The 21,012-nt window shown below is 38.5% G+C and overlaps 1 protein-coding gene across 1 annotated transcript in view; it reads left to right on the plus strand.

The window, feature by feature from the left end:
* The window catches only part of zc3h3 (zinc finger CCCH-type containing 3), a 75,295-nt gene extending 54,599 nt beyond the window's left edge, over positions 1-20,696 (plus strand). The window contains exons 8-12 of the mRNA XM_082189857.1: positions 31-100; positions 4,599-4,730; positions 15,613-15,776; positions 16,964-17,133; positions 20,165-20,696. Of these exons, the coding sequence (XP_082045983.1) occupies positions 31-100; positions 4,599-4,730; positions 15,613-15,776; positions 16,964-17,133; positions 20,165-20,235 (607 nt within the window). The 3' untranslated portion in view covers positions 20,236-20,696. The remainder of the gene's footprint in view (positions 1-30; positions 101-4,598; positions 4,731-15,612; positions 15,777-16,963; positions 17,134-20,164) is intronic.
* The last annotated feature ends 316 nt before the right edge of the window (positions 20,697-21,012 follow it).

A 21,012-nucleotide genomic window follows, 5' to 3' on the forward strand; every position in this document is an offset into this window, starting at 1 on the left:
CTTCAAATTAAACTCTTGATTGGTTGGCAGGTTTCTCCGAGGCACATGTAAGCGGACTGATGGGACTTGTCCTTTCTCGCATAAAGTAGCCAAGGAGAAGGTAAGTCAGTATACTTTAAGGGTTCTTCCAAAAACAGGACAAGATAATGGACGCTGCAAAGAAAAAAGAAAATCTAGTGCAGCTGTCGGCAGCCTTTTCTTCCTGAAGTGCCAAGTTTTGATTTGATTTGTAACATAGAAATGTAAATGTTTATGAAGCAATTTTCCATAAAAATTTCATTTAAAATTGTCAAAAGATAATTGATAATTTGATTTCAGGTTTAAATTAGACTGAAATACTTTGAATTTCATACTTTGACCCTTCTGAACCCCACACTGTAAAAAAATAAAATAAAATAAAGTTGGAAATAAAAGAAAACAATATTGGAGTATGTTGTGCAAGAAAATACTATTTCAGTCATTCTACTTCAAAATTTCATATTTAATTCAATGCATTGCCATTTCTTTGGAATTAATTATGAAATTTGCTAGCAATTTCTAAATGAAAATTGTTTCTACACCAAGTTTGCTTACACATCATTGCTATTGTGTTTAATAGGACTCTTTACTTAGTTTACTTTATAACATTAACTTTTTTTCACAAAGCTAAGCACAACAAATACAGCAGAACAAACTGCAAGCTGTCAGTCAATTGGACTTAACTTGTGTGATGCATCTGCTGTCCTGATCTGCGCTGTGCTTTCAGTGTCTCATGATGCGCAGCGGTCAGAGCTGCATGCTTTCATTGACTTGTGCAGTAATAGTATTTATAGCTCCTAACTTAATAAAACAAGCTGTGTTACTATGATTACCTCAAAATGTAGATATCTATGCAGGTGCAAGTTACTTTATCTAAATGAAATGCATACACTTTTCTTGCTTTTACTCACGTGCCTGCGATTACCATAGGTTTCCGACCCCTGATTTAGCGCATGTTTACATACGCTGGGAAAAAGGAAATTGGTGTAGAAACAATTTCCACTCAGAAACTAAACGACTAGTAAATTTAACAGCCAATTGCAAAGAAACGGCAAGTAACACATTAAATGAAATGTGAAAGTAGAAGTAGTAAAGCAGAAAAACTTTAAGTAGTATTTTCTTGTAAAACGTACTCCAGTAATTGTTTTATTTATAACTTTGAAAAATCATTTTTTTTTACAGTGTAGAAAAGCAAATCAAAATCGCTGTGGCTGTGTTTATAATAGCTTTCTCTCAATCGAAGCATAGTTGAGCTGAATTCGTCCATCACAGGGCAGATCATGATCTAATAGACCTGATTTCATTCATAACTCAAACATAAAATGTGCAGCTACTGTATTTTATCTTTGTAGGACAGTATTGACAGTTGGATTTATGCATAAAGCCATAAGAATCTTAACATAAGTCATGACTGGCCTTATGTGGCGGTTTCATGTTACTGTCAGGGCTTGCGGGCCTGTGGGGTGATAATTAAAGATACTATGTCAGGGACTTAGCTTCCTCTCTCAGGTTATGTTGGTGTGTTACAGTCTCAATATCTTTGAGGCAATCCCACTAGATTCCAGAGTTACATACTTTGAGGTCTTTGCCTAGGCATTGCCGTCATGGAGACAGGTGGCGATGGGATCAGTATTGACGCAACGTGATCCATCATATACTAGTCTAGATTCTCCTGAAGTGAACATTACGATCTCATTACTTACCTACCTCTCGCAGACGGACATACAAGTGCATGGTCACATTTTTTCATGCCCATGATTCTTTGCTCTCCTTATCTTGTTAACCAATTTAGTTTTCAATACCATTATTGAAATATTTTATTTGCAGAGATCTGTAATTCATGTTGCAAACTTGCAACCAAAAAATATCTGACAATAGCTGGGTTGCTGAGATAAAGTGAGTAATATCAAAGAATATAGAATAACACAAGACGCGTCACTCGTATTGTTTTGAATGGGGAAAAGTGCAGTGCTCAATATGGCGGAATAAGTCCCGCCTTATAAATAAGAGCCAATCGCAGATTCCGATTCTTATAGAAACATTCAGACGTGTGCTTCCACTGCGTATTAGCTTTATCCAGCCTGAAAAATGTCGTTCCCTGTCATGATTCGAGCGTTTAGAAACAAAATGTATGAGACCGTTGTTGTCAGATTTTATTGATTTCAAATATGAAATTTAATCGTAAGCTTGGTGAATAGTTTTGGAGAATTTGATGTTTCCCCATTCAAAGAGATAGGAGCTGCACTTGCAAAGATGGCCACCGAGTGAAATGACTCGTCTTAAAGGGACTTTGGTAATATTCAGCTTGTCTTGTCATTTCAATATGGCAGCCACCATGAAGGGAGACTAACCTTATGTATACTCCTCATGAAAAAAACAGTCAGAAGTCTGTATATCATGTAAGTGTACACAATTTGTATTCATTTATTTCAGCTGAAAACGTATTACTTGGTCCACTTTATATCCAAAGTTTTCTTCAGGGTTCCTATGATCATGAAAAACATGGAAAATCTGTTTTCTGTGCCTGAAAAAGTGATGTAATTTAATACATTTTGAGTTTTTTTCAGTGAATTCAGTGACAAAACGCCCTTTTGGTATAATATGGAAGTAATATAAATAATTAGGGCTGGGAATCGAAAAAAGGAACAGAAAATAGCCCTATTTTAAAATAATATTAAACATCAATATATCAATATATTATTCTATTTTTTTTTTTTTATGATTATCAAAATAAAATATAGTTCTACAAAGCTATTATTACCAGAGCATGTGATCAGGGCAGGTCATTTTACCATTTTTGCCCAGCATTACTATACCAGCTCAGTAGGGCTTTTGCAAACAGAAGCCTACTACTGAGAAATTTCACGTTATTTGAGCGGACTTTGCTTTTCCAGTGCGTGATCGGTACATGATTGGAGCGTTTGGGCCGTTAACAACAGAGCAGAACACGCAGCGCAAACACGGAGCGGAACATTGAACAGAGAGCGCAGCGCGCCGACACACACACATGGAATGGAGAGTGGAAAAGACCCGCTCATGAAAGCTGCGCGAGAATGAAACCTGATCGCCGAACACGGAGGGGCGGGACGGCATATTTTCGGCCTTTTCAATTGCAGCCGCAACAGGAAATCATTAAAACGAGGCAAGAAAAAAAAGTGCTGCGTTAATTGCATTCTTTTTTTTTTCCGCGTTAAACATCTCAAATTAATCGCAAAGATTAACGCGTTAATTCCCCCAGCCCTATAAATAATACTACATTTATAATGACTGCATGAGTGGCAAATGAACAGCGTATAAATGACAGGAATAGCAGTGGCATTCCAGGTATAGAAGGACACTGTCTGAAACTTTCCCCATACTTCCTTCTCACAGTGAGATACCTGTTTCCCTTGTTTGTTTGACACAGAAAAAGCCTCCCCTCTGAGCGTTCACTTTCTGTAAAACACACATACACTCACTCTCTCTCTCTCTTTGCTCCACTCTCTCCCTCCCTCCCTTTATATTCTAACACTTGTTCAGACTTTTGCTTGTATTTGGTCCAAGGCCCTATTCAACCAATAATGGCCCCCCACCCACAAACACACTGAATCACTGCACCTGTGACAGTCATCACCCTCTACACCCTCCAGTGTACCGAGAGTCCAGCTGTCTGCATGTCTTAAAGGAGCAGAGCCACCTCATCGCAGCGCAGGCCCACCTGCTAGTCCCGACCCCATAAGCCCCCCTCCTTCTACTCCTACACAGCCTTGCTTGGGGCTCAATTTAACCCCGCACCCTGTGTCATCCATGTATATGCCATGAAGCACGGCTTGAGTTCACGCCTGCAATTGAAAACGATCCAGTTCCCCCTCCAAATAACTGAGAAACAAGACCCCCAAACCCCTTCACCCCACTCGTGGCTAGCGTCCATTCCCCTCCCCTGCACATAAACACATCATGCAGGTGGTACGACGCCCCGCTTGGGTCAATATTTCTGTTGCAGTTAATTAAGCAGAAATGATATGACCCCCATGGAAATGAGATTCCACTTAAGAGGGCAGCGTCCACCCCCCACCCCCCCCACCCCCCTCCCCTCCCCCTTCCGCTCATCGTGTGCGCGAACCTCACATTCTATTTTAAACCCAGAGAGCACTCAGTGAGCACTTAGATTATTCATACATGCAGATTATATTCACGAGGAGTGCAAATCTGTGCCATTGACACATGCACATAATTACTGATTAGACAATGTGTGATTAAATGCGTGTTTTGACAGGGACTTCAATAGATATGTGATTTAATACTGGTGCCATATGTGTGTAACTCACTTATGTTTCCCATCACTTATTCACTATAATCTACACACATCTTTTAGAAAGGGAATTTAAAGGCTAGGCTGTTTTGCTACTGCTCTTATTCTTTTATAAGTTCTTTGGTGTTTCAAACTAACCATATTCTTTTACTCACACTCACTTTTGTTCAGTGCTGGAAGTTAAATTTTTTAGATTATTTGAGGTTTTATGAAGTTTGATTTATTTTGGATTGTTAGCATTTTCAAGCTCTAAATTTATGTTTTTTTTTTTTTTTTTACTTCTTTGTAGATGCCTGTGTGCTCATACTTTCTGAAGGGGATCTGTAATAACAGTAGCTGTCCATACAGCCATGTCTATGTCTCACGCAAAGCCGATGTGTGCAAAGACTTCGTCCGAGGCTACTGCCCGCAGGGAGATAAGGTAAGACAGTTTATATTAAAGGAAGATCATTTCTGTTGCAAACACATGTTGGTTGATTATTCAATTAGGGGGTGTTTGACTATTTGAAAACTTAAACCACATTTTTATATATATATATAATTTTTTTTTGAAAACTCAATTGTTCTCTGAAATGCTTGGTGTGATGTAATGACAGCAATATTGGCTATTCCCACGCTATTATTCGCTATAAAAAATGATGTAGATGATTAGTAAATGAATTGTGTATATTTTACTTTACTAATATATTTTCCTTATTTTAACTTATTCATTTATAATTTATTATAGAGGGGTAGTTAAAAAGCAAAAAAAAAAATGTATTTAGCCTTTCAACTCTCTTCATTCTTTCCCCGCCAGCGTTTTTGAAAAAAGTTGCCAGCCACCGCCATAATTTTTGGTCATTTTCACAAAAGTTTCATGGCCCCCAGAATATTCTGAATACGCAATATATCAAAAGAAAGATCAGACCCTCTGCTTTTTAACACACAAAAAAAAAAACGTATTCTTTTTTTATCAACATTTGAATTTGGGGAAGTTTCATAAAACAGCAACAGTTTGAGCAAAAAGCTGAGAAAATCGCATTTTTGTCAAAGACTACATCTGGATGGGATTCAGAACGATGATCAAAACATAGATGAGGTAGATCGAGTCCATCAACACCCCCAAAGCTTTACATTTCATTCAGTAACATTAGGCAGTTTTTATTTATATGCCGTTGATGATCGTGTTATTTACACATGCATATGCTTAAATATGATATCGGTTGTTGCTGCTTTTTTTGCCTATGTTTTGATCAGGGGATTCAGTACTCTTTCAGAAGATGCGTAATAGGGCCCCTTACCGTATAACAGTGAAAACACGGAAAGACAGAAATTTCTGTCAATGGCGGGGAAGCGTTGTCTTACAAATGATGGAAATTTCCGTCAATTGCGGGGAAAGAGATAAAATTAAGTAAAAGAGCTTAAAAAGGTACTTTAAATGTTATATATATATAAAAAATACAAATATATATATATGTGTATATATGTTTATTTTAAACATCCTTTGAAATACAGTAATTGTCTATTTTTGTCTGTTTTAATCTATGTTTTGTTTTTCTTAAAAATCATACTAAGGCACAGTAACTTTCCCTAATTGAGGAATCATTATTTTATTTTGTACACACTTGTATTGTAATCAAAGAATTCTGTGGTGAATGGTGTTGATATAGAGAGTGAACAACCGTGACTGTCATTTGCCATGTATTGGTGATGACATTTTGCAAGTTTTAAAATAGAGCTCTTAAAAGTTGACTGTGTTCTGAATGTTAATCTGAACCATCTTCCAGGTGCTTTTGACATATGCATTTGGTTTCCTCCATGTTTGTGAGTGAATGACGTATTGAGGGCAGTAACAAGAGAGGACGACATGACCCACATTTACCAAGTGCCCTCATTTGCCCTTAATCCAGCAGGTTCTAACCCATCCATGACCTCTATCCTCACCCCAGCTCTCCCACACATACACACACACACATATGCTCCTGTTGTCCCCCGTCACACCTGTCCCTCAGTCTCATGAAGCCATACAGGAACGTACAAACAAATGAAGCCGCTGTCATGTACTATCTATTACATTCTTCTTCTCATCAAATTTAATTTACATGACATCATATAGATCATATGACTTGTGCTAGTCTCGTTCTTAGTATTGTTTATTTATTTTAAAAAAGTTGTTAACACTTTACAGTAAAGTTCCGTTCATTAACATTGGTTAATTAGACATCATGAAATAACAATGAACAATACTTTACAGCATTTATTAATTTTGGTTAATGTTAACTTATACATATACTAATACATTTTTAAAAGTGTGTTGCATAAATAAACATTATTTAATGTATTATGAATGAACATGAATTAATGAAAGAAAATGTATACATTTATAAATTAACATTATCAAGATTAAAAATGCTGTTAAAAACTTCATTTTTAGTTCATGATGCTTAATGCACTTTAAAAAAAGTAACTGTAAAGTTACCCACCACCACCACATACATACAATGGCATGAGGAACTCCATGTTATATCAGTAGCTTAATAAATGCACTTTAATTTCCCATGAAGTAGGTCGCCCCATGGACATCACATGACCAACCGACTAATTATCTCTGTAACCACTCTGTCAAACAATTTCCAAGACAAGTCCGAAACAACTGCTGTATTGGCCAATTAAAAAATTACTGAGTGCATCTTTTTTATATATATATAGTGTCATTTTGCTACAGATTTAAAGCGGGAAGCTTTTGAGATAATAACATAATTCATATATGCCAGACCAAAAGTGATTTATTTTTTGTAAACTGACAGTATGCCTGGCTTTATTGTTCTTCCGCAGAAACTTTCATCGCCGCCCCTATCAGTTTCTTCCTCTTTGGATTTGTCTCATTCTAATGAATTGTTTCTCTGCAGTGTTTTCTGCGTCTCCCGTCTTCTCTCTTTGTCTCTGTCTGTCTCTCGCTCTGTTTTTTTCCCCTCCATTTGTTCTTCCTTGCTTTCCCTTCATCGTAAACAAATGCATTCTCTTGCTGTCAGGGCTCATTTAAATATTTGGGGTGAGAATGAGAATATATAAGAAGAGAGATATTAATATTTATTCTATTAGCCGAAGTGCTTAGGTTTGTAATTTTGCGCCGTCCCAAAAGCACTGTCTTAGATATGATGGATAGCACACCATAATTATGGACGTGAAAAAGTGCTGATGACAGCAGTACAGGCGAGAGGCCAGCAATGGATACGCCAGCGGAGCAAGGGTTAAAGCACACTCTCATCCTCTTCATTTCTCCCTCCCTCTGTTCTTTTTCCCCTTCTTCTGCTCTCTCTTTCTGTCTGCCATTTCCCATGTTTTTATGTCCCGTTTCTTCTTTTGTTTGCTGGCCACATCCATTCACACCTCACCCGGATCACTCTTCTTTTGATTCTCCTACCTTTCCTCTCATCCCTCTATCACTCTGTCACTATTCTCATTTCCCAGCTCTTTATCATAGCTCACACCACCATTCTATCTTTCTGTCTCTCTCTCGCTCTTTCTTGCTCACTGTCTCAGTAATGTAAAATGTGCTGACTCTTTCTGCTTTGTGGCCAGTAGAAAGCTCTTCTAATAGGCCCCAGAGACTTCCCAGCCTTTCTTAAATCAAGTGGAAAATTGTTAACTTGCACTGATATAAAGATGTTCCATCCACTTCTCTTTTTTTTCTCTCACACACTTCTCTTTTCCCTCTATTTTGCTGCTTTTATGTAAATTAAAATGTATGAGAGAGCATGGTTTGAGAGGATTTGGGCTTTTGTGTTTTCTTTTCCCGGATCACAGCCGTTAACATCAAAGTTAATGAGCCTTCTTAGTACTGTGTCCACTTCCCATCCAATCAGTAGGATTTTCTTCTAATTAAATATGATTCCAAATAGCCAATCAACTTATAAGTTTATGAATCGACTAGTATAGGTTACACTTCTGTATGTAATTTATGCAAACCAAAAATGCTGTCTGCGTCGAATACTTCAAGCAAATACAGGTGAATAATAGCCTTTTTAAGTTGATTAATTGACCTGCTTTATTGCACTCTATATCAAATGTCCATTTCTGATTTTATGATGACCCATCATAGTTTAATCTGTCTCGCCACAGTATTGTAATGAACCTAAAAGATCACTAACGTTGTGTTTTGAGCCATTGCTTTGGCAAAGCAACTGTCAATCGAACAGAAAACTGTGTTCTAATTAAAAAGGTTGCGGCGGGCTTCAGAACGAAGAATTTACGCAAACAGCTCATAATTCGCGTCTCAGAAAGGCTCCATTCACAGTAAATGCTGCGAGCTCCATCAATGCAAGTGCTGTGAGTTTAACATGCATTTTTGAATACTCTTGTATATCTAATTTAAGTTGCATACATTTTGTTCTTGCATTGATGTTTCATTTGTAGCAATTTTGCACTTTGACAGGCATTTTTAGAGAGTAGCTTCCCCAACCAACACTGGATTGATATCCCCTTACTTCTCATATTGTAGCTTTCACTAATTTGAATAAATCAAATGTTTTTTATGGTGGGCGTGAAAGGAATATGAATTAAATTTTAGGGATAGTTTTCCTAAAAATTGTATTCATGTTGTCATATTTTAAAGTGTTTTTGTCCTTAAAATGAAAGTCATTGAGGCCAAAAACAATATTGGACCCAACTGCCCTTTCACTGAATAAAAAAAAAATAATAATAAAAAAAACCTCAGTGTTCTTCTTTCAGAAGTTCTTTCTGTGTTCAACAGAAGAAAGAAAGTCAGACAGATTTGGAACGACTTGAGGGTGAATGAATGCTGAAAATTTTTTGAGTGAACTAACCGTGTTGGTCTGGCTTAAGTTGGTCTCATCATAAACCAGACTTTGGATTCTTCAGGCCGGGAACTCCTCCCACTTAAGAAGGGGATGTTGTTTGTGGTTTTTATGTGATGAAAGACGCAGGCAAACCTGTCAGGGCTTCCACAATAATATACTTCTATGCAACTAAGTGTTAGCCCTGGCAAACAATAGAGCTGGAGGCTCTACACAAGATTATACAGACTTCTGAATCTTTTTTACACTTGACAAAACTCTTGAAAAACTCCTTTTTTCTACCTGAAAGATTAAAAACGTATGCACCCTGACTTTAGAATGCATAGCAGCCAACCAAAAAGTCTGAAATTGGTGGGTTCAACCAGCTCTGGCCATCTTAGTGGTCAATATGCATCAAATGGTCTGTTGACACCTGAGAGTAGACTCTGTGGATGCAATCAATGTTGCTGAATTATAAATGCCCTGGAGATGCCAGTACATTTCCCTGCAAAACAGCCCGGGCCCATCCTAAACAGCATATTGGCGATGACATAGGGGCCCAACAAAGCAAAGCCTTTTAAAAAAAAACGAACAAACAGGGCCCTATCTTACACCCAGCGTAATGCAGCGCCAAGCGTGATGCAAGTGTTTTTTGCTAGTTTCAGTCCGACACAGTTATCATTTTCACGTCCTGCACCATGTTGTTTAAATAGCAAATGCATTTGCGCCCATTTGTGCGCCCATGGAAACGATTTTCAAACTGAAAATGTTCAGCTGGTCTGAAAACGAGGTGTGTTCTGGTGCATTGTTGGCACGTTGCTTTTTTGAGGCAACAGAAATAGACTGTGCCATTGACCAACTGAAACCTGGTGTAAAGTCAATGGCGCAATATTTTTTTTTGTTATTTAAAGAGTGCGTTAGTAATGTGCACCTATAGGCGGGTCCACAACACGCGTACACTTTGCTTATTAAACACACAGGGACTCACAGCAGCACACAAACATGCCAAATATTTAAAATAAAAGGATTACAATGTAAAAGATTATTATTGTGTACATAAAGATATGGTGAAATCTGGCTTGTCCCGTAGATGGTCTGCTCGCGCACTTTTACCTCGCGCACGAGCAGACCGTTCGGTCTTTCCACTATCAAATTCCATCATGTAAATAGCAACTGGCATTTAAAGGGAATGGGAGATGAGACTCTGATTGGTTTAACACACGTAAATCCCAAAACACACCCATTATTCATTAAGAGAATAGGGACAACCCTTTAAGACCATGCGCCTGGCACGACGACCATTTTTCCCATCGTTAAACTAGCAAAAGTGGAGTCGGACACGCCCTATGTGAACTTGCGCCCTGCGCTTTAGACCATGCACTTAGATCGTTAAAATAGGGCCCACAGTGTATGATTATGATTCAGGCAGCATTATAGGTCAGAAGTCAGATTGGATTGGAACATTCAGAATATTATCCAATTCCATCTGTTTGAAGATCTGAGTCATCACGCCGGTATGGAGACGGGTTTGTTGAGGATCAGTGCCGATGGCTGTCGTGTCGATAAGGCCTTCACAGGGGAGTCGTTGACACAATCTCAGCTGACACTTCAGGGATGTGTTGTGGTCGTGTTTAGGAGCAGGAATGTACGTCGCAATAGCTGCGTTTCCATTACACATTTGCGCAAAACTTTTGCGATATTTTCTAAATGTCGATAAAAAACTGTTGCGAGATGACGCCGTTTCCATTAACCGATGTTATGCGTCTAAAACGTAATTTTTTCCTCTTGCGATGAGTCATTCCAAAAATCATGGCAAGGGATGTTGGTACCTTAACGCAATTTCCCAGGGCGTATATCCTTTTTACGTATATCTTAGCTACCGCACTAGCCATTCTTTTTTATCGAAGGAGACGTAAGTGTGTTATCCAAACATTAATGGCAAGGAAAGCCCCCTTATACTTGGGAGTGGCACATATGAGGTGTTTCTCCCTCCTATCTGCTTCAAGGTCTTGATAAATTGTGTATGAGTAATTTCTTAGTTGTTTAGAATCCAGTATTCCCGTAATACTTTTGTCTTTTATGAGTTTTAATGAAGATCTGTCTTATCTTCTGTCCAAACATACCGCGCCATCTACGTCAGGTGACCTGTAAATGTGCAAAAACAATTTCCCTTGCAGTTTTGCGAAATATTCCTTTTTCGAATTGCCAGAAAAACCACTCCATGCGAGCACAAAAACTTGTTTGCCACATATGGTAGTTTTTGCAAAATTGACGTGTTTCCATTGTGTGTATTTTCAATTTCAATTTGCGCAATTTGAAGGGTGATAGAAACGCGGCTACTGATGCTCTTGAATCGAAACAATAGATCCCTATGGAGCTATTCACACCAGGTGTCACCAATCGCAGTGCAATAAAGCGAGTTTTTTTTTTTTTTTTTTTTTTACCGTCGCCCTGCCATGAAACAAGCCATCCAATTAGATTTGAGCTTAGCCGAACTGCCGCTGTTGCACAAATGTGTGAGAGTGGTGGTGCTGTTTGGAAAACCTGTGCAAACACCAAAGAAAAGTATTCCGGAAGAGAAGATAATTGATGTTGAGTGTTATCATTTGTTGTCTGAGAACAGATTTATTCTTAAATGTTCTTTATTCAGATAATTTCTATTAATTTTCCACTGAATTATGCAATCTGTGGAGCTTGAAACGGCATAGAGCGCTGTTTTCTTCTGTGCATGTCTGTTATGAGTCAGAGAGCTCATTAAATGGGTGGTATAATGCCCTTTTCACAAGATGTAAAATAAGTCTTTGAAATTTTAGGGTTAGTGATGAGGATGCTTGTGTAGTTCCTACCAGCCATTTGTTGTAGTCCTTAAAAAGTTATTTTTTTAAAAGCAAATATCTCCCTTTTCTTTTTGAACTTTGAGCTCCGTAACTTTGCAGATGTTGTTTATGCTCAAACAGCAACATTACACACTAACTAAAGTTAGAAAAGTGAAATCATATTCAACCACCCCTTTAACTCCTGCCCTTTACAAATGATGACGTTGTGTTCATTTACTCGTTCTGAGTTCCACACATAAACAACTGAGAGAAATGTTTCTAGAGATGAAACATGAAGCCAATATATTATGACAATATACACTCACCTAAAGGATTATTAGGAACACCATACTAATACTGTTTTTGACCCCCTTTCGCCTTCAGAACTGCCTTAATTCTACGTGGTATTGATTCAACAAGGTGCTGAAAGCATTCTTTAGAAATGTTGGCCCATTTTGATAGGATAGCATCTTGCAGTTGATGGAGATTTGTGGGATGCACATCCAGGGCACGAAGCTCCCGTTCCACCACATCCCAAAGATGCTCTATTGGGTTGAGATCTGGTGACTGTGGGGGCCATTTTAGTACAGTGAACTCATTGTCATGTTCAAGAAACCAATTTGAAATGATTCGAGCTTTGTGACATGGTGCATTATCCTGCTGGAAGTAGCCATCAGAGGATGGGTACATGGTGGTCATAAAGGGATGGACATGGTCAAAAACAATGCTCAGGTAGGCCGTGGCATTTAAATGATGCCCAATTGGGCCTAAAGTGTGCCAAGAAAACATCCCCCACACCATTACACCTCCACCACCAGCCTGCACAGTGGTAACAAGGCATGATGGATCCATGTTCTCATTCTGTTTACGCCAAATTCTGACTCTACCATCTGAATGTCTCAACAGAAATCGAGACTCATCAGACCAGGCAACATTTTTCCAGTCTTCAACTGTCCAATTTTGGTGAGCTCGTGCAAATTGTAGCCTCTTTTTCCTATTTGTAGTGGAGATGAGTGGTACCCGGTGGGGTCTTCTGCTGTTGTAGCCCATCCGCCTCAAGGTTGTGCGTGTTGTGGCTTCACAAATGCTTTGCTGCATACCTCGGTTGTAACGAGTGGTTATTTCAGTCAAAGTTGCTCTTCTATCAGCTTGAATCAGTCGGCCCATTCTCCTCTGACCTCTAGCATCAACAAGGCATTTTCGCCCACAGGACTGCCGCATACTGGATGTTTTTCCCTTTTCACACCATTCTTTGTAAACCCTAGAAATGGTTGTGCGTGAAAATCCCAGTAACTGAGCAGATTGTGAAATACTCAGACTGGCCCGTCTGGCACCAACAACCATGCCACGCTCAAAATTGCTTAAATCACCTTTTTTTCCAATTCTGACATTCAGTTTGGAGTTCAGGAGATTGTCTTGACCAGGACCACACCCCTAAATGCATTGAAGCAACTGCCATGTGATTGGTTGATTAGATAATTGCATTAATGAGAAATTGAACAGGTCATCCTAATAATCCTTTAGGTGAGTGTATGCTCTGTATGTTTTTAATGCGGCTTGGGGTATTTTTATAACAATAAAGAATGAGAAATGCTTAAATGAGAAATGCTAAGCAAGTGTAGTGTTTTGTTTATTATAAAACACTACAAATAATGCATGTCTGCCCATTATTTAATCAAAATCCACTTTAGATCACAGTCGGAAGTCGTTACATGCACTTGATTATGGTTCCTGTGTAGTACTAAACTTTATTTATCTAAATTTCCTGTTGTATGTTGTGCAGCAGACAAGGTTAAAGCCAAATGGGAAAACCTACGAGATACATACATGAGGAAAAATGAATTCTCTGTCAGCGCCACCTATCGTGCAGGCGTGAATTAGATGAAGGCAATTAATCGTTTCGCGCTCAGGGCCTTACACTGAATACATTATGAGCTAGTGAACAGTGATGTCGGTTCTATTTTTACAAAATATTTTGCCGCACGTCAAGATGACTTTATCAGTTGTCTGATGATTGGGAATTCATGGTATTCATATTTAGCTGTGATTGAAATAGATAACTGTTAACTAACATCATGAAAAAGGGAAAACTTTGAATTAAATGCAGACTTTTTTTGGGGTAAAAAAAAGCATGTGTAACTTGACATTTAAACATTATTCAAAGATCAAGCATATCAGTTGTAATTGTTCATATTGTCATGAATATGGAGACAGAATCGGTAGAATTACAAATGCAGTACTCTTATGATCAGATTGTCCCACTTTACAGTGTTTGTAATTTCTCACAGTTTACACATTTGTTCTATTTGCTTTCACCGGACCTTTGAATGATTAAAGTGCGACATGGATGTTATCAGTCAAACAAGAAACAAATGGGTGTTTAAAAAAAGAAAGGTCCCAAATGCTCTTCTGAAATGGGGTGGAATTGAAATCGACTGAATTCAAGTGGCAAGGGATTTAGCAAATTGGGCCAATTAGCCATGAGTGTGGTGAGTGATGATGTTGTCTATAGGATGATTTAGGGGGCATTAGAGACCCAGATTCATTGGGTGCGATAATCCAGTTACACTGGACTGTGTGTGTCTATATATATATATATATATATATATGTTTCCTGTATAACAGAAAATATAGCAAAAGCTGTCCCCTTGGACTTAAAAATTCCATAGCCACACTTTGTCTGCAATTAGTGATAGAGTCTATTTTCCTTAATCTCATAATCTAGACATGGACTTGAATGTCAACCTGTTAAGCCTGACTTTTTATTATTATTAATATGATTTAATTTTTGTTGTTTTCATTTTTGTTTTGTTGTTTTTCATCATAGCTGGCTTATACTTGACCTCCTAATGTGCCATTTACACAGGATACATTTAATATAGGGGTTTACTGAGGGTCTTGAGATGGATTTTGGCAAACTACTTTTCACACAATATCTTAAAAATGTGGTGCCTGTGGTGCTATACACTGAAAAAAGGCAGATGCATATGTGCAACAATTAAAAAAGTAGCACAGCTGGATTACAAGAACATGTTTCCTGTGTGAACTCTCCCTGAGGGTTTAATCTAACAACATCTGTCATTTCATTTCTAAGCACCATAAGATGAGATCATCTGGTGTTTCACTGTTATAACTGTATATTTGGTCATTTTAGGCCACTAATGGCACTGACTTGATCCCTGTTGGGGCGAGAGTGTCTCGGGGCGGTCTGCCCCAAGGGGTGACAGGGAGTCCACACTGTTCCCGGACACACGATCCTTCAGCCACCTTTCACTCCCACACACATACAGACACACTCTCTCTCTCTATTTCTGGAGCAACTTGTCCCACACTTGCCCAGTCCCCCTCTCTCTCACTTATACACGCGTCTTGCGCTCCTCACCCCATAGTGTGGTATAATTAGGTCCTCTGACAGGTGGGAGGGATCAGGTCTCCAGAAGAATGAAGCTACCAATTTACGCCCAAATTACACAGGCACACAGACACTCTCACCTACTCTCACTTACACACACAAACACATGCTCACCTTCTCTCACTTATCAGATGCATGCACCTACTGATGTGTGATCACACACAAACACTTACTTTTGCTAACTTCAGTGCACTCCTACTGAGTGTGGCACACATGTTCATTACCAAAATCCACAAAACATCCACTGTGAATCTGGGTATAAAGAAATAAAGCATTAAGAATGTTCTGCTCTCTCCACAGTGTAAGAAGAAACACACGCTGGTGTGTCCTGACTTCTCCAGTACCGGTGTGTGTCCACGTGGATCCAAATGCAAGCTGCACCACAGACAGCGTGTGAAACGCACCGGCTCTAACACAAGCTTTGGACCGGCCAAGAAAGCCCGCACCAGAGACATTATAAAGAGGTCAGGAAGAGGAACTAATCCCACATTGGCCTTTCGAATTCTTAATTGCCATCTGTATATAAGTGTTCTTTTTCCACTTTCTGCACTGTAGTTATAGCTCAAACAGTTATAAATAAGTTATTATTGTTATTGTTGTTGTTATTATTATTATTATTATTTACATCTCTATATTACTATTATTTATAGGGAAGAGACCTGAATAACCATAGCCATGTTTACACCGAAATTACCTGGAACAATTTGTCCCGGAACTTTTTTCCCCCAGACCTGTAGCTGTCTGCGTTTCCATCGTGGTCTAAAGTACCATGAAGATTATGCATATTAAGGCCCATTCACACCTAGAATGATAACTATAAAGATAACTATATAAGTGCCCACACCAGCGGACGATATCGTTCTGTTTATTCTAATCGCGTGCTTGTCTGCCACTTTGAATGCTCGAGCTCGTTACAGCAGGATGGATTCTGATTGGCTGTAAATGTTTTTATCGTTCATCAGCTGGATAAAATCGTTCTGAAAGTGATTCCAACTATATCGTTTCTCGGTGCCGTTATCTTGATAGCTGTGTTGTGAACTCTGCTATTCGTTTATATTGAGAACGATTTTTAGAAATATATCTTCATTGTTATCTTTATGGTTATCGTCCTTTGTGTTAAGCGACTCTCCAGTTCCCGCTGGATTTCGTCTCTGCATATAAGCTTAATAAAGCCTGAACCTCTTCGTCAGTCCATCTTTCGTATTTTTTTTTAAATCCATTGTTGATTCGAATAACAAACAACTCTTACTGCACGCACCGCAACACATTTTTAAAAATGGTGGTTGAAATAAAATGCTGCGTGGAGTCAAACAATCAAAATGCTGCGTGAACTCAACCATTCAGCATGTTCAGCACCCAAGTCCCAGCCTTGTATGTTCCTGAACTTTGAAAAAGTACACTACTTTCTGAGGGTGATTTAAAATTTTTGTTTACCCGGTACTTCATTTAGACCCTGGTTCCTGTAGTCGAAACACACAGAGTACCACCCCAAAGTCCCTAGTTCCTGGGGAAAGTTCCTGTTGTGGAAACGCGGCTAATGCAGATCTCCCACGAGCATGCTGATCATTTATAAATTCCTTTGAAAATATAATAAAATGAAACGAATGAAATCTGTTTCTTCATTATAATAATTTGTATTTTGCCTTTTCAGTTCGGAGGAAGTTCAGGCGCCGTCTACAGAGTCCATACAGGCAGATGAGGGCTCGTCCTCCTCGGGTCCTGAGAAGCTGCCCTCCTTCATATCTTTGTCCAGCTCTCCTGACATGTCAGAGAACCCTGATTCCCCAAAGATCCCTCCTGCGGCAGGCTTACAGGCCAAAGGTGTGTACTGTCTGTGAACAGGAGGTTAGATTTAAATAATAACAACAATAACATACAGTAGATGAGATGCATACATTGACCCTACAAAGTATTTAGATACTTAAGCTACACATAATATACAAATATTATTGAAATAATTTAGTGTAACCAAGTGGCACTTTAAAGAAAGATAGCAAAACATTCACAAAAATAAGTTTATTGGGTTTTAATTGAGAATTAAGTTCAAAAAGTATTTGGGCACATAGTGATGACAACTACACCTGTGGTTACCCTGCTGGGACACCTATGTGAAACTGAGAGGTAATTACTTAATACACCCACTAAAAATTGGATTTACTGGGAAAATAAAGTTAGCTCTAGGAAAAGGTATTGAATGATTTCTTTGTAGATGCCACTTGGATTGATGTTTTGCATCTAATGCATTTAAATTGCATGAAACATTTGTGTGCGTGTGTGTGCGCGTGTGTGTGCGCGTGCGTGTGTGTGTGCGCGTGTGTGTGTGCGCGTGTGTGTGTGTGCGCGCGCGTGTGTGCACGCGTGTGTGTGCACGTGTGTGTGTGGCTATTTTTTAATAGCCTTTTTATGTGTGGCTTAAGAGTTCAAATAGTTTTTGGTCTCACTGTATATATAAAGAGTAAGGAGGTAATAAATATGTATGGAGTGAATAGTTGTGTTATTTAATGCACAGTGACGGAGTTAATAATATCGAGGGGGGTGATATTATTTAAGAGCGGACTACATGAGGTATATAATACTTACTGAGGGGTTACTAATATTTAGGTTTGTTGTTAAGGACAGGCACAGCTGAAGCTGGTATGTCAGTCTGACTGATAGAGGATTAGAAGAAAGGGGCCCCTATATCCTCACACACACACACACACACCAGCCGTACCCTATGGAACACTGTCTTTCTCTCTCCACACTCAATAAGACAAACCTTATATACTGCCTTTACGCAAACTCATGCAAGAAATGAACTGGTTCTAACTTTTAAGAAACCATTTGAACTCTCTTAATTTTGTTTTCTCCTTTCTCATGCTTTCGCACTTCCTTTCTTAAATTAGTTACTGCAGAACAGAAACCACTGTGATTAACCTCTGACCTTGCGTGTTTTCGGTCACATGGACATTCTGAAGCATGGCATTGGCTCTTTCTCTTCTCTATACGTAAACATTTAAACGTTTAACTCCTGTTTGCTCTATTTTTGCTCAGTTTTTTTAGCTCATGTTCATGCATCTTTGCTTTCTATTCTCAAAGCTTTCATGAGTGATGGCAAGTTTATTTCTGTCATGTCTGCATATTTATACAAATTTGTGCTTGTTGTGCATACACACTTCCTATTTCTCTGATGCCAAGTTCCAGATCAGTTCCCCGTTGGGATCATTGATGGCAGCCCTGTGTCTCAGAATAGCACAGGTGCCCACCAGACCACCATGGCTTTTCACATGTCACTTTCTCATCCTGTTGCCTGAAATCATCTGCTACATACAGACTGAACAATTGCTGCTCTCAAAGGGAATTTGACTTTTCTGATTCAGTTCAACGATCTGGATTCCTTAGTGGTTCTGTTAATATGTATCTTGGTAATTTAGAAGACGAAACCATGGATAATGTTTGGCAAACAATACTTACTGCATTCATTATCCTCAGAAGTATGTTGTCAAATTATTAACCCCTATAATTTGTTTAATTTTTAAGCAAACCAATAAGTCTTGACAAACTTTACTTTTCTAATAATAAAAATAATTAAAAAATACAATGATAATAAGTTATACATTTGAATTTTAAATATTAATTTCTTAGTTGATGTGAGTTCTTTGTTGTGATCAAATTGTAATTGTAATTCATACCTCCTGTTTGCAGCCTCAATTTAAATACAGGAATTTGATTGGAATTTAAAACACATTCTATTCTGAGGCAAACATCCCTGATTATTATGACAGCAGCTCTGATGCTTAAATATCATATTACAATTTTCTATTTGCATCGGCTGCAAACAGATGCTCCAGAACCAGTACTTACACTGAAAGTCTTTAAAATCGTGTGTGTGTGTGTGTGTGTGTGTGTGTGTGTGTGTGTGTGTGTGTGTGTGTGTGTGTGTGTGTGTGTGTGTGTGTGTGTGTGTGTGTGTGTGTGTGTGTGTGTGTGTGTGTGTGTGTGTGTGTGTGTGTGTCTCTCTCTCTCTCTCTCTCTCTCTCTCTCCAGGTAAGTTGTGAGGAAAAAATGTACGCATAAAGATTGCAATATACAAAATCTTTGTCCTTGTGGGGACATTTTTTGGTCCCCATGAGGAAACCAGCTTATAAATCATACTAAGTGATGTTTTTTGAAAATGTTAAAATGCAGAAAGGTTTCTGTGATGGTTAGTGTAAGCAGATAGAATATACAGCTTGTACAGTATAAAAATCATTATGTCTATGGAATGTCTCCATAAAACATGAGAACCCAACGTGTGTGTGTGTGCGCGTGCGCGTGTGTGCGTGTGTGTTTAAAGAAATTGGAGCTGGTCTTGAATAAGAACTAACTCTTGATTCCCAACCACAGTGAGGTTCCCAGCCACACAGACTCACACTAAGAGCAGTTAATTGTTACTAATGACAGTGTAGCTCTCACTCTAAAGATTGTGGCCGTCCAGACAAACTTCTCTCTGCTTTGCATAAATTAGCCCAGAATCTATGCATCACTGCCTGCATCTTCTCCTTTCCCCTTCGGTCTATGTGCTATCACTCACCCTGAGACAATCACACACTCATGTGTCACTCCTCTATCAGTAAAAACAAGTGATAGCTACTCCTGTCATTACGTAGCAGGTGCTATTTCTTTCTTGTCTGTCAGTCTTGTTTTTCCGAATCAAAGTTTCATTTACTTTTAGCATCAGTTACTGCTGTATAACCAAAATACAATCACAATTCACTTCCTTGAGGACATGAAATAAACTCTTCCTTTACGGATAACATGTTGTTCTTTTCCTTTTGCACTGCACAGTGTTTCTTTGTGGAATTTTTCTTCTCCTTTCTTCTCTCTGTTACAGGAAAGACACTGCATATCAAGCCACGATTCTTATCTTCAACACAAACAGAACCCTCACCAAAGGAGGGCTAATGGTGGGTGTTTTAATCGGTAATGAATAATTCAACTTTTTTTAACGTAACTTTTATTTTCGAAATAAGAAATTGACTCCGCCTCTCTTGAACAGTTTACAAAGACCTCTGTACATTAGACGTTCACAGCTATTTTTTGGTATCAAATCACTTTTCGTTTCAAGAATTCCAAGATGCAAATTCTAAGAATTGATTATGATTTCTATAATCTATTCACAATTACAGAACTGAATATATGCATTATAATCAAATACTCTTCTGCAAAAAAAAAAACATTTACATTCCAAGAGAATGGAGTTAGTTTCAAAGTGTAAAGTTATTCTCAGGGGTTTTTAAAACGGCGTTTATGTAGTGGTTTGTTGTTCAAATAATTCGTTTTATCATTTAGAATGTAAGCTTGTGAAAATGTATTTTCAAAGAATGGAAAACTTCTTAATAAAATTTCTTTGTGATTTCTGCAAATGCATCTCTCTTTATTTGTGAGCATGTTTGCCTACATGTGTGAGAATCCCAATGCAGGATTGACTAAAATCATGACTAAAGAAGAAAAAGTATTAAACCAAGTATCATCACAAACCACTTCACTCCCATGTTGCTTTCTGAATAACAATGTTTAGCGTGGAAAGTATCGGCATTCCTCGACATGTGTTGTGAAGCAGGTGTATGTAAAGGACATCGCTCATGACAGTGTGTGTCTGTCACTGTAATTGAGTCTTAAGGAATCTATAGGAAAAGAAAAAAACCGTAGCGCCTCCCTTACACTCTTCAAAACTCATTT

Source organism: Leuciscus leuciscus (genome assembly GCF_965113295.1).
Source record: "Leuciscus leuciscus genome assembly, chromosome: 14".
NCBI lineage: Eukaryota > Metazoa > Chordata > Actinopteri > Cypriniformes > Leuciscidae > Leuciscus > Leuciscus leuciscus.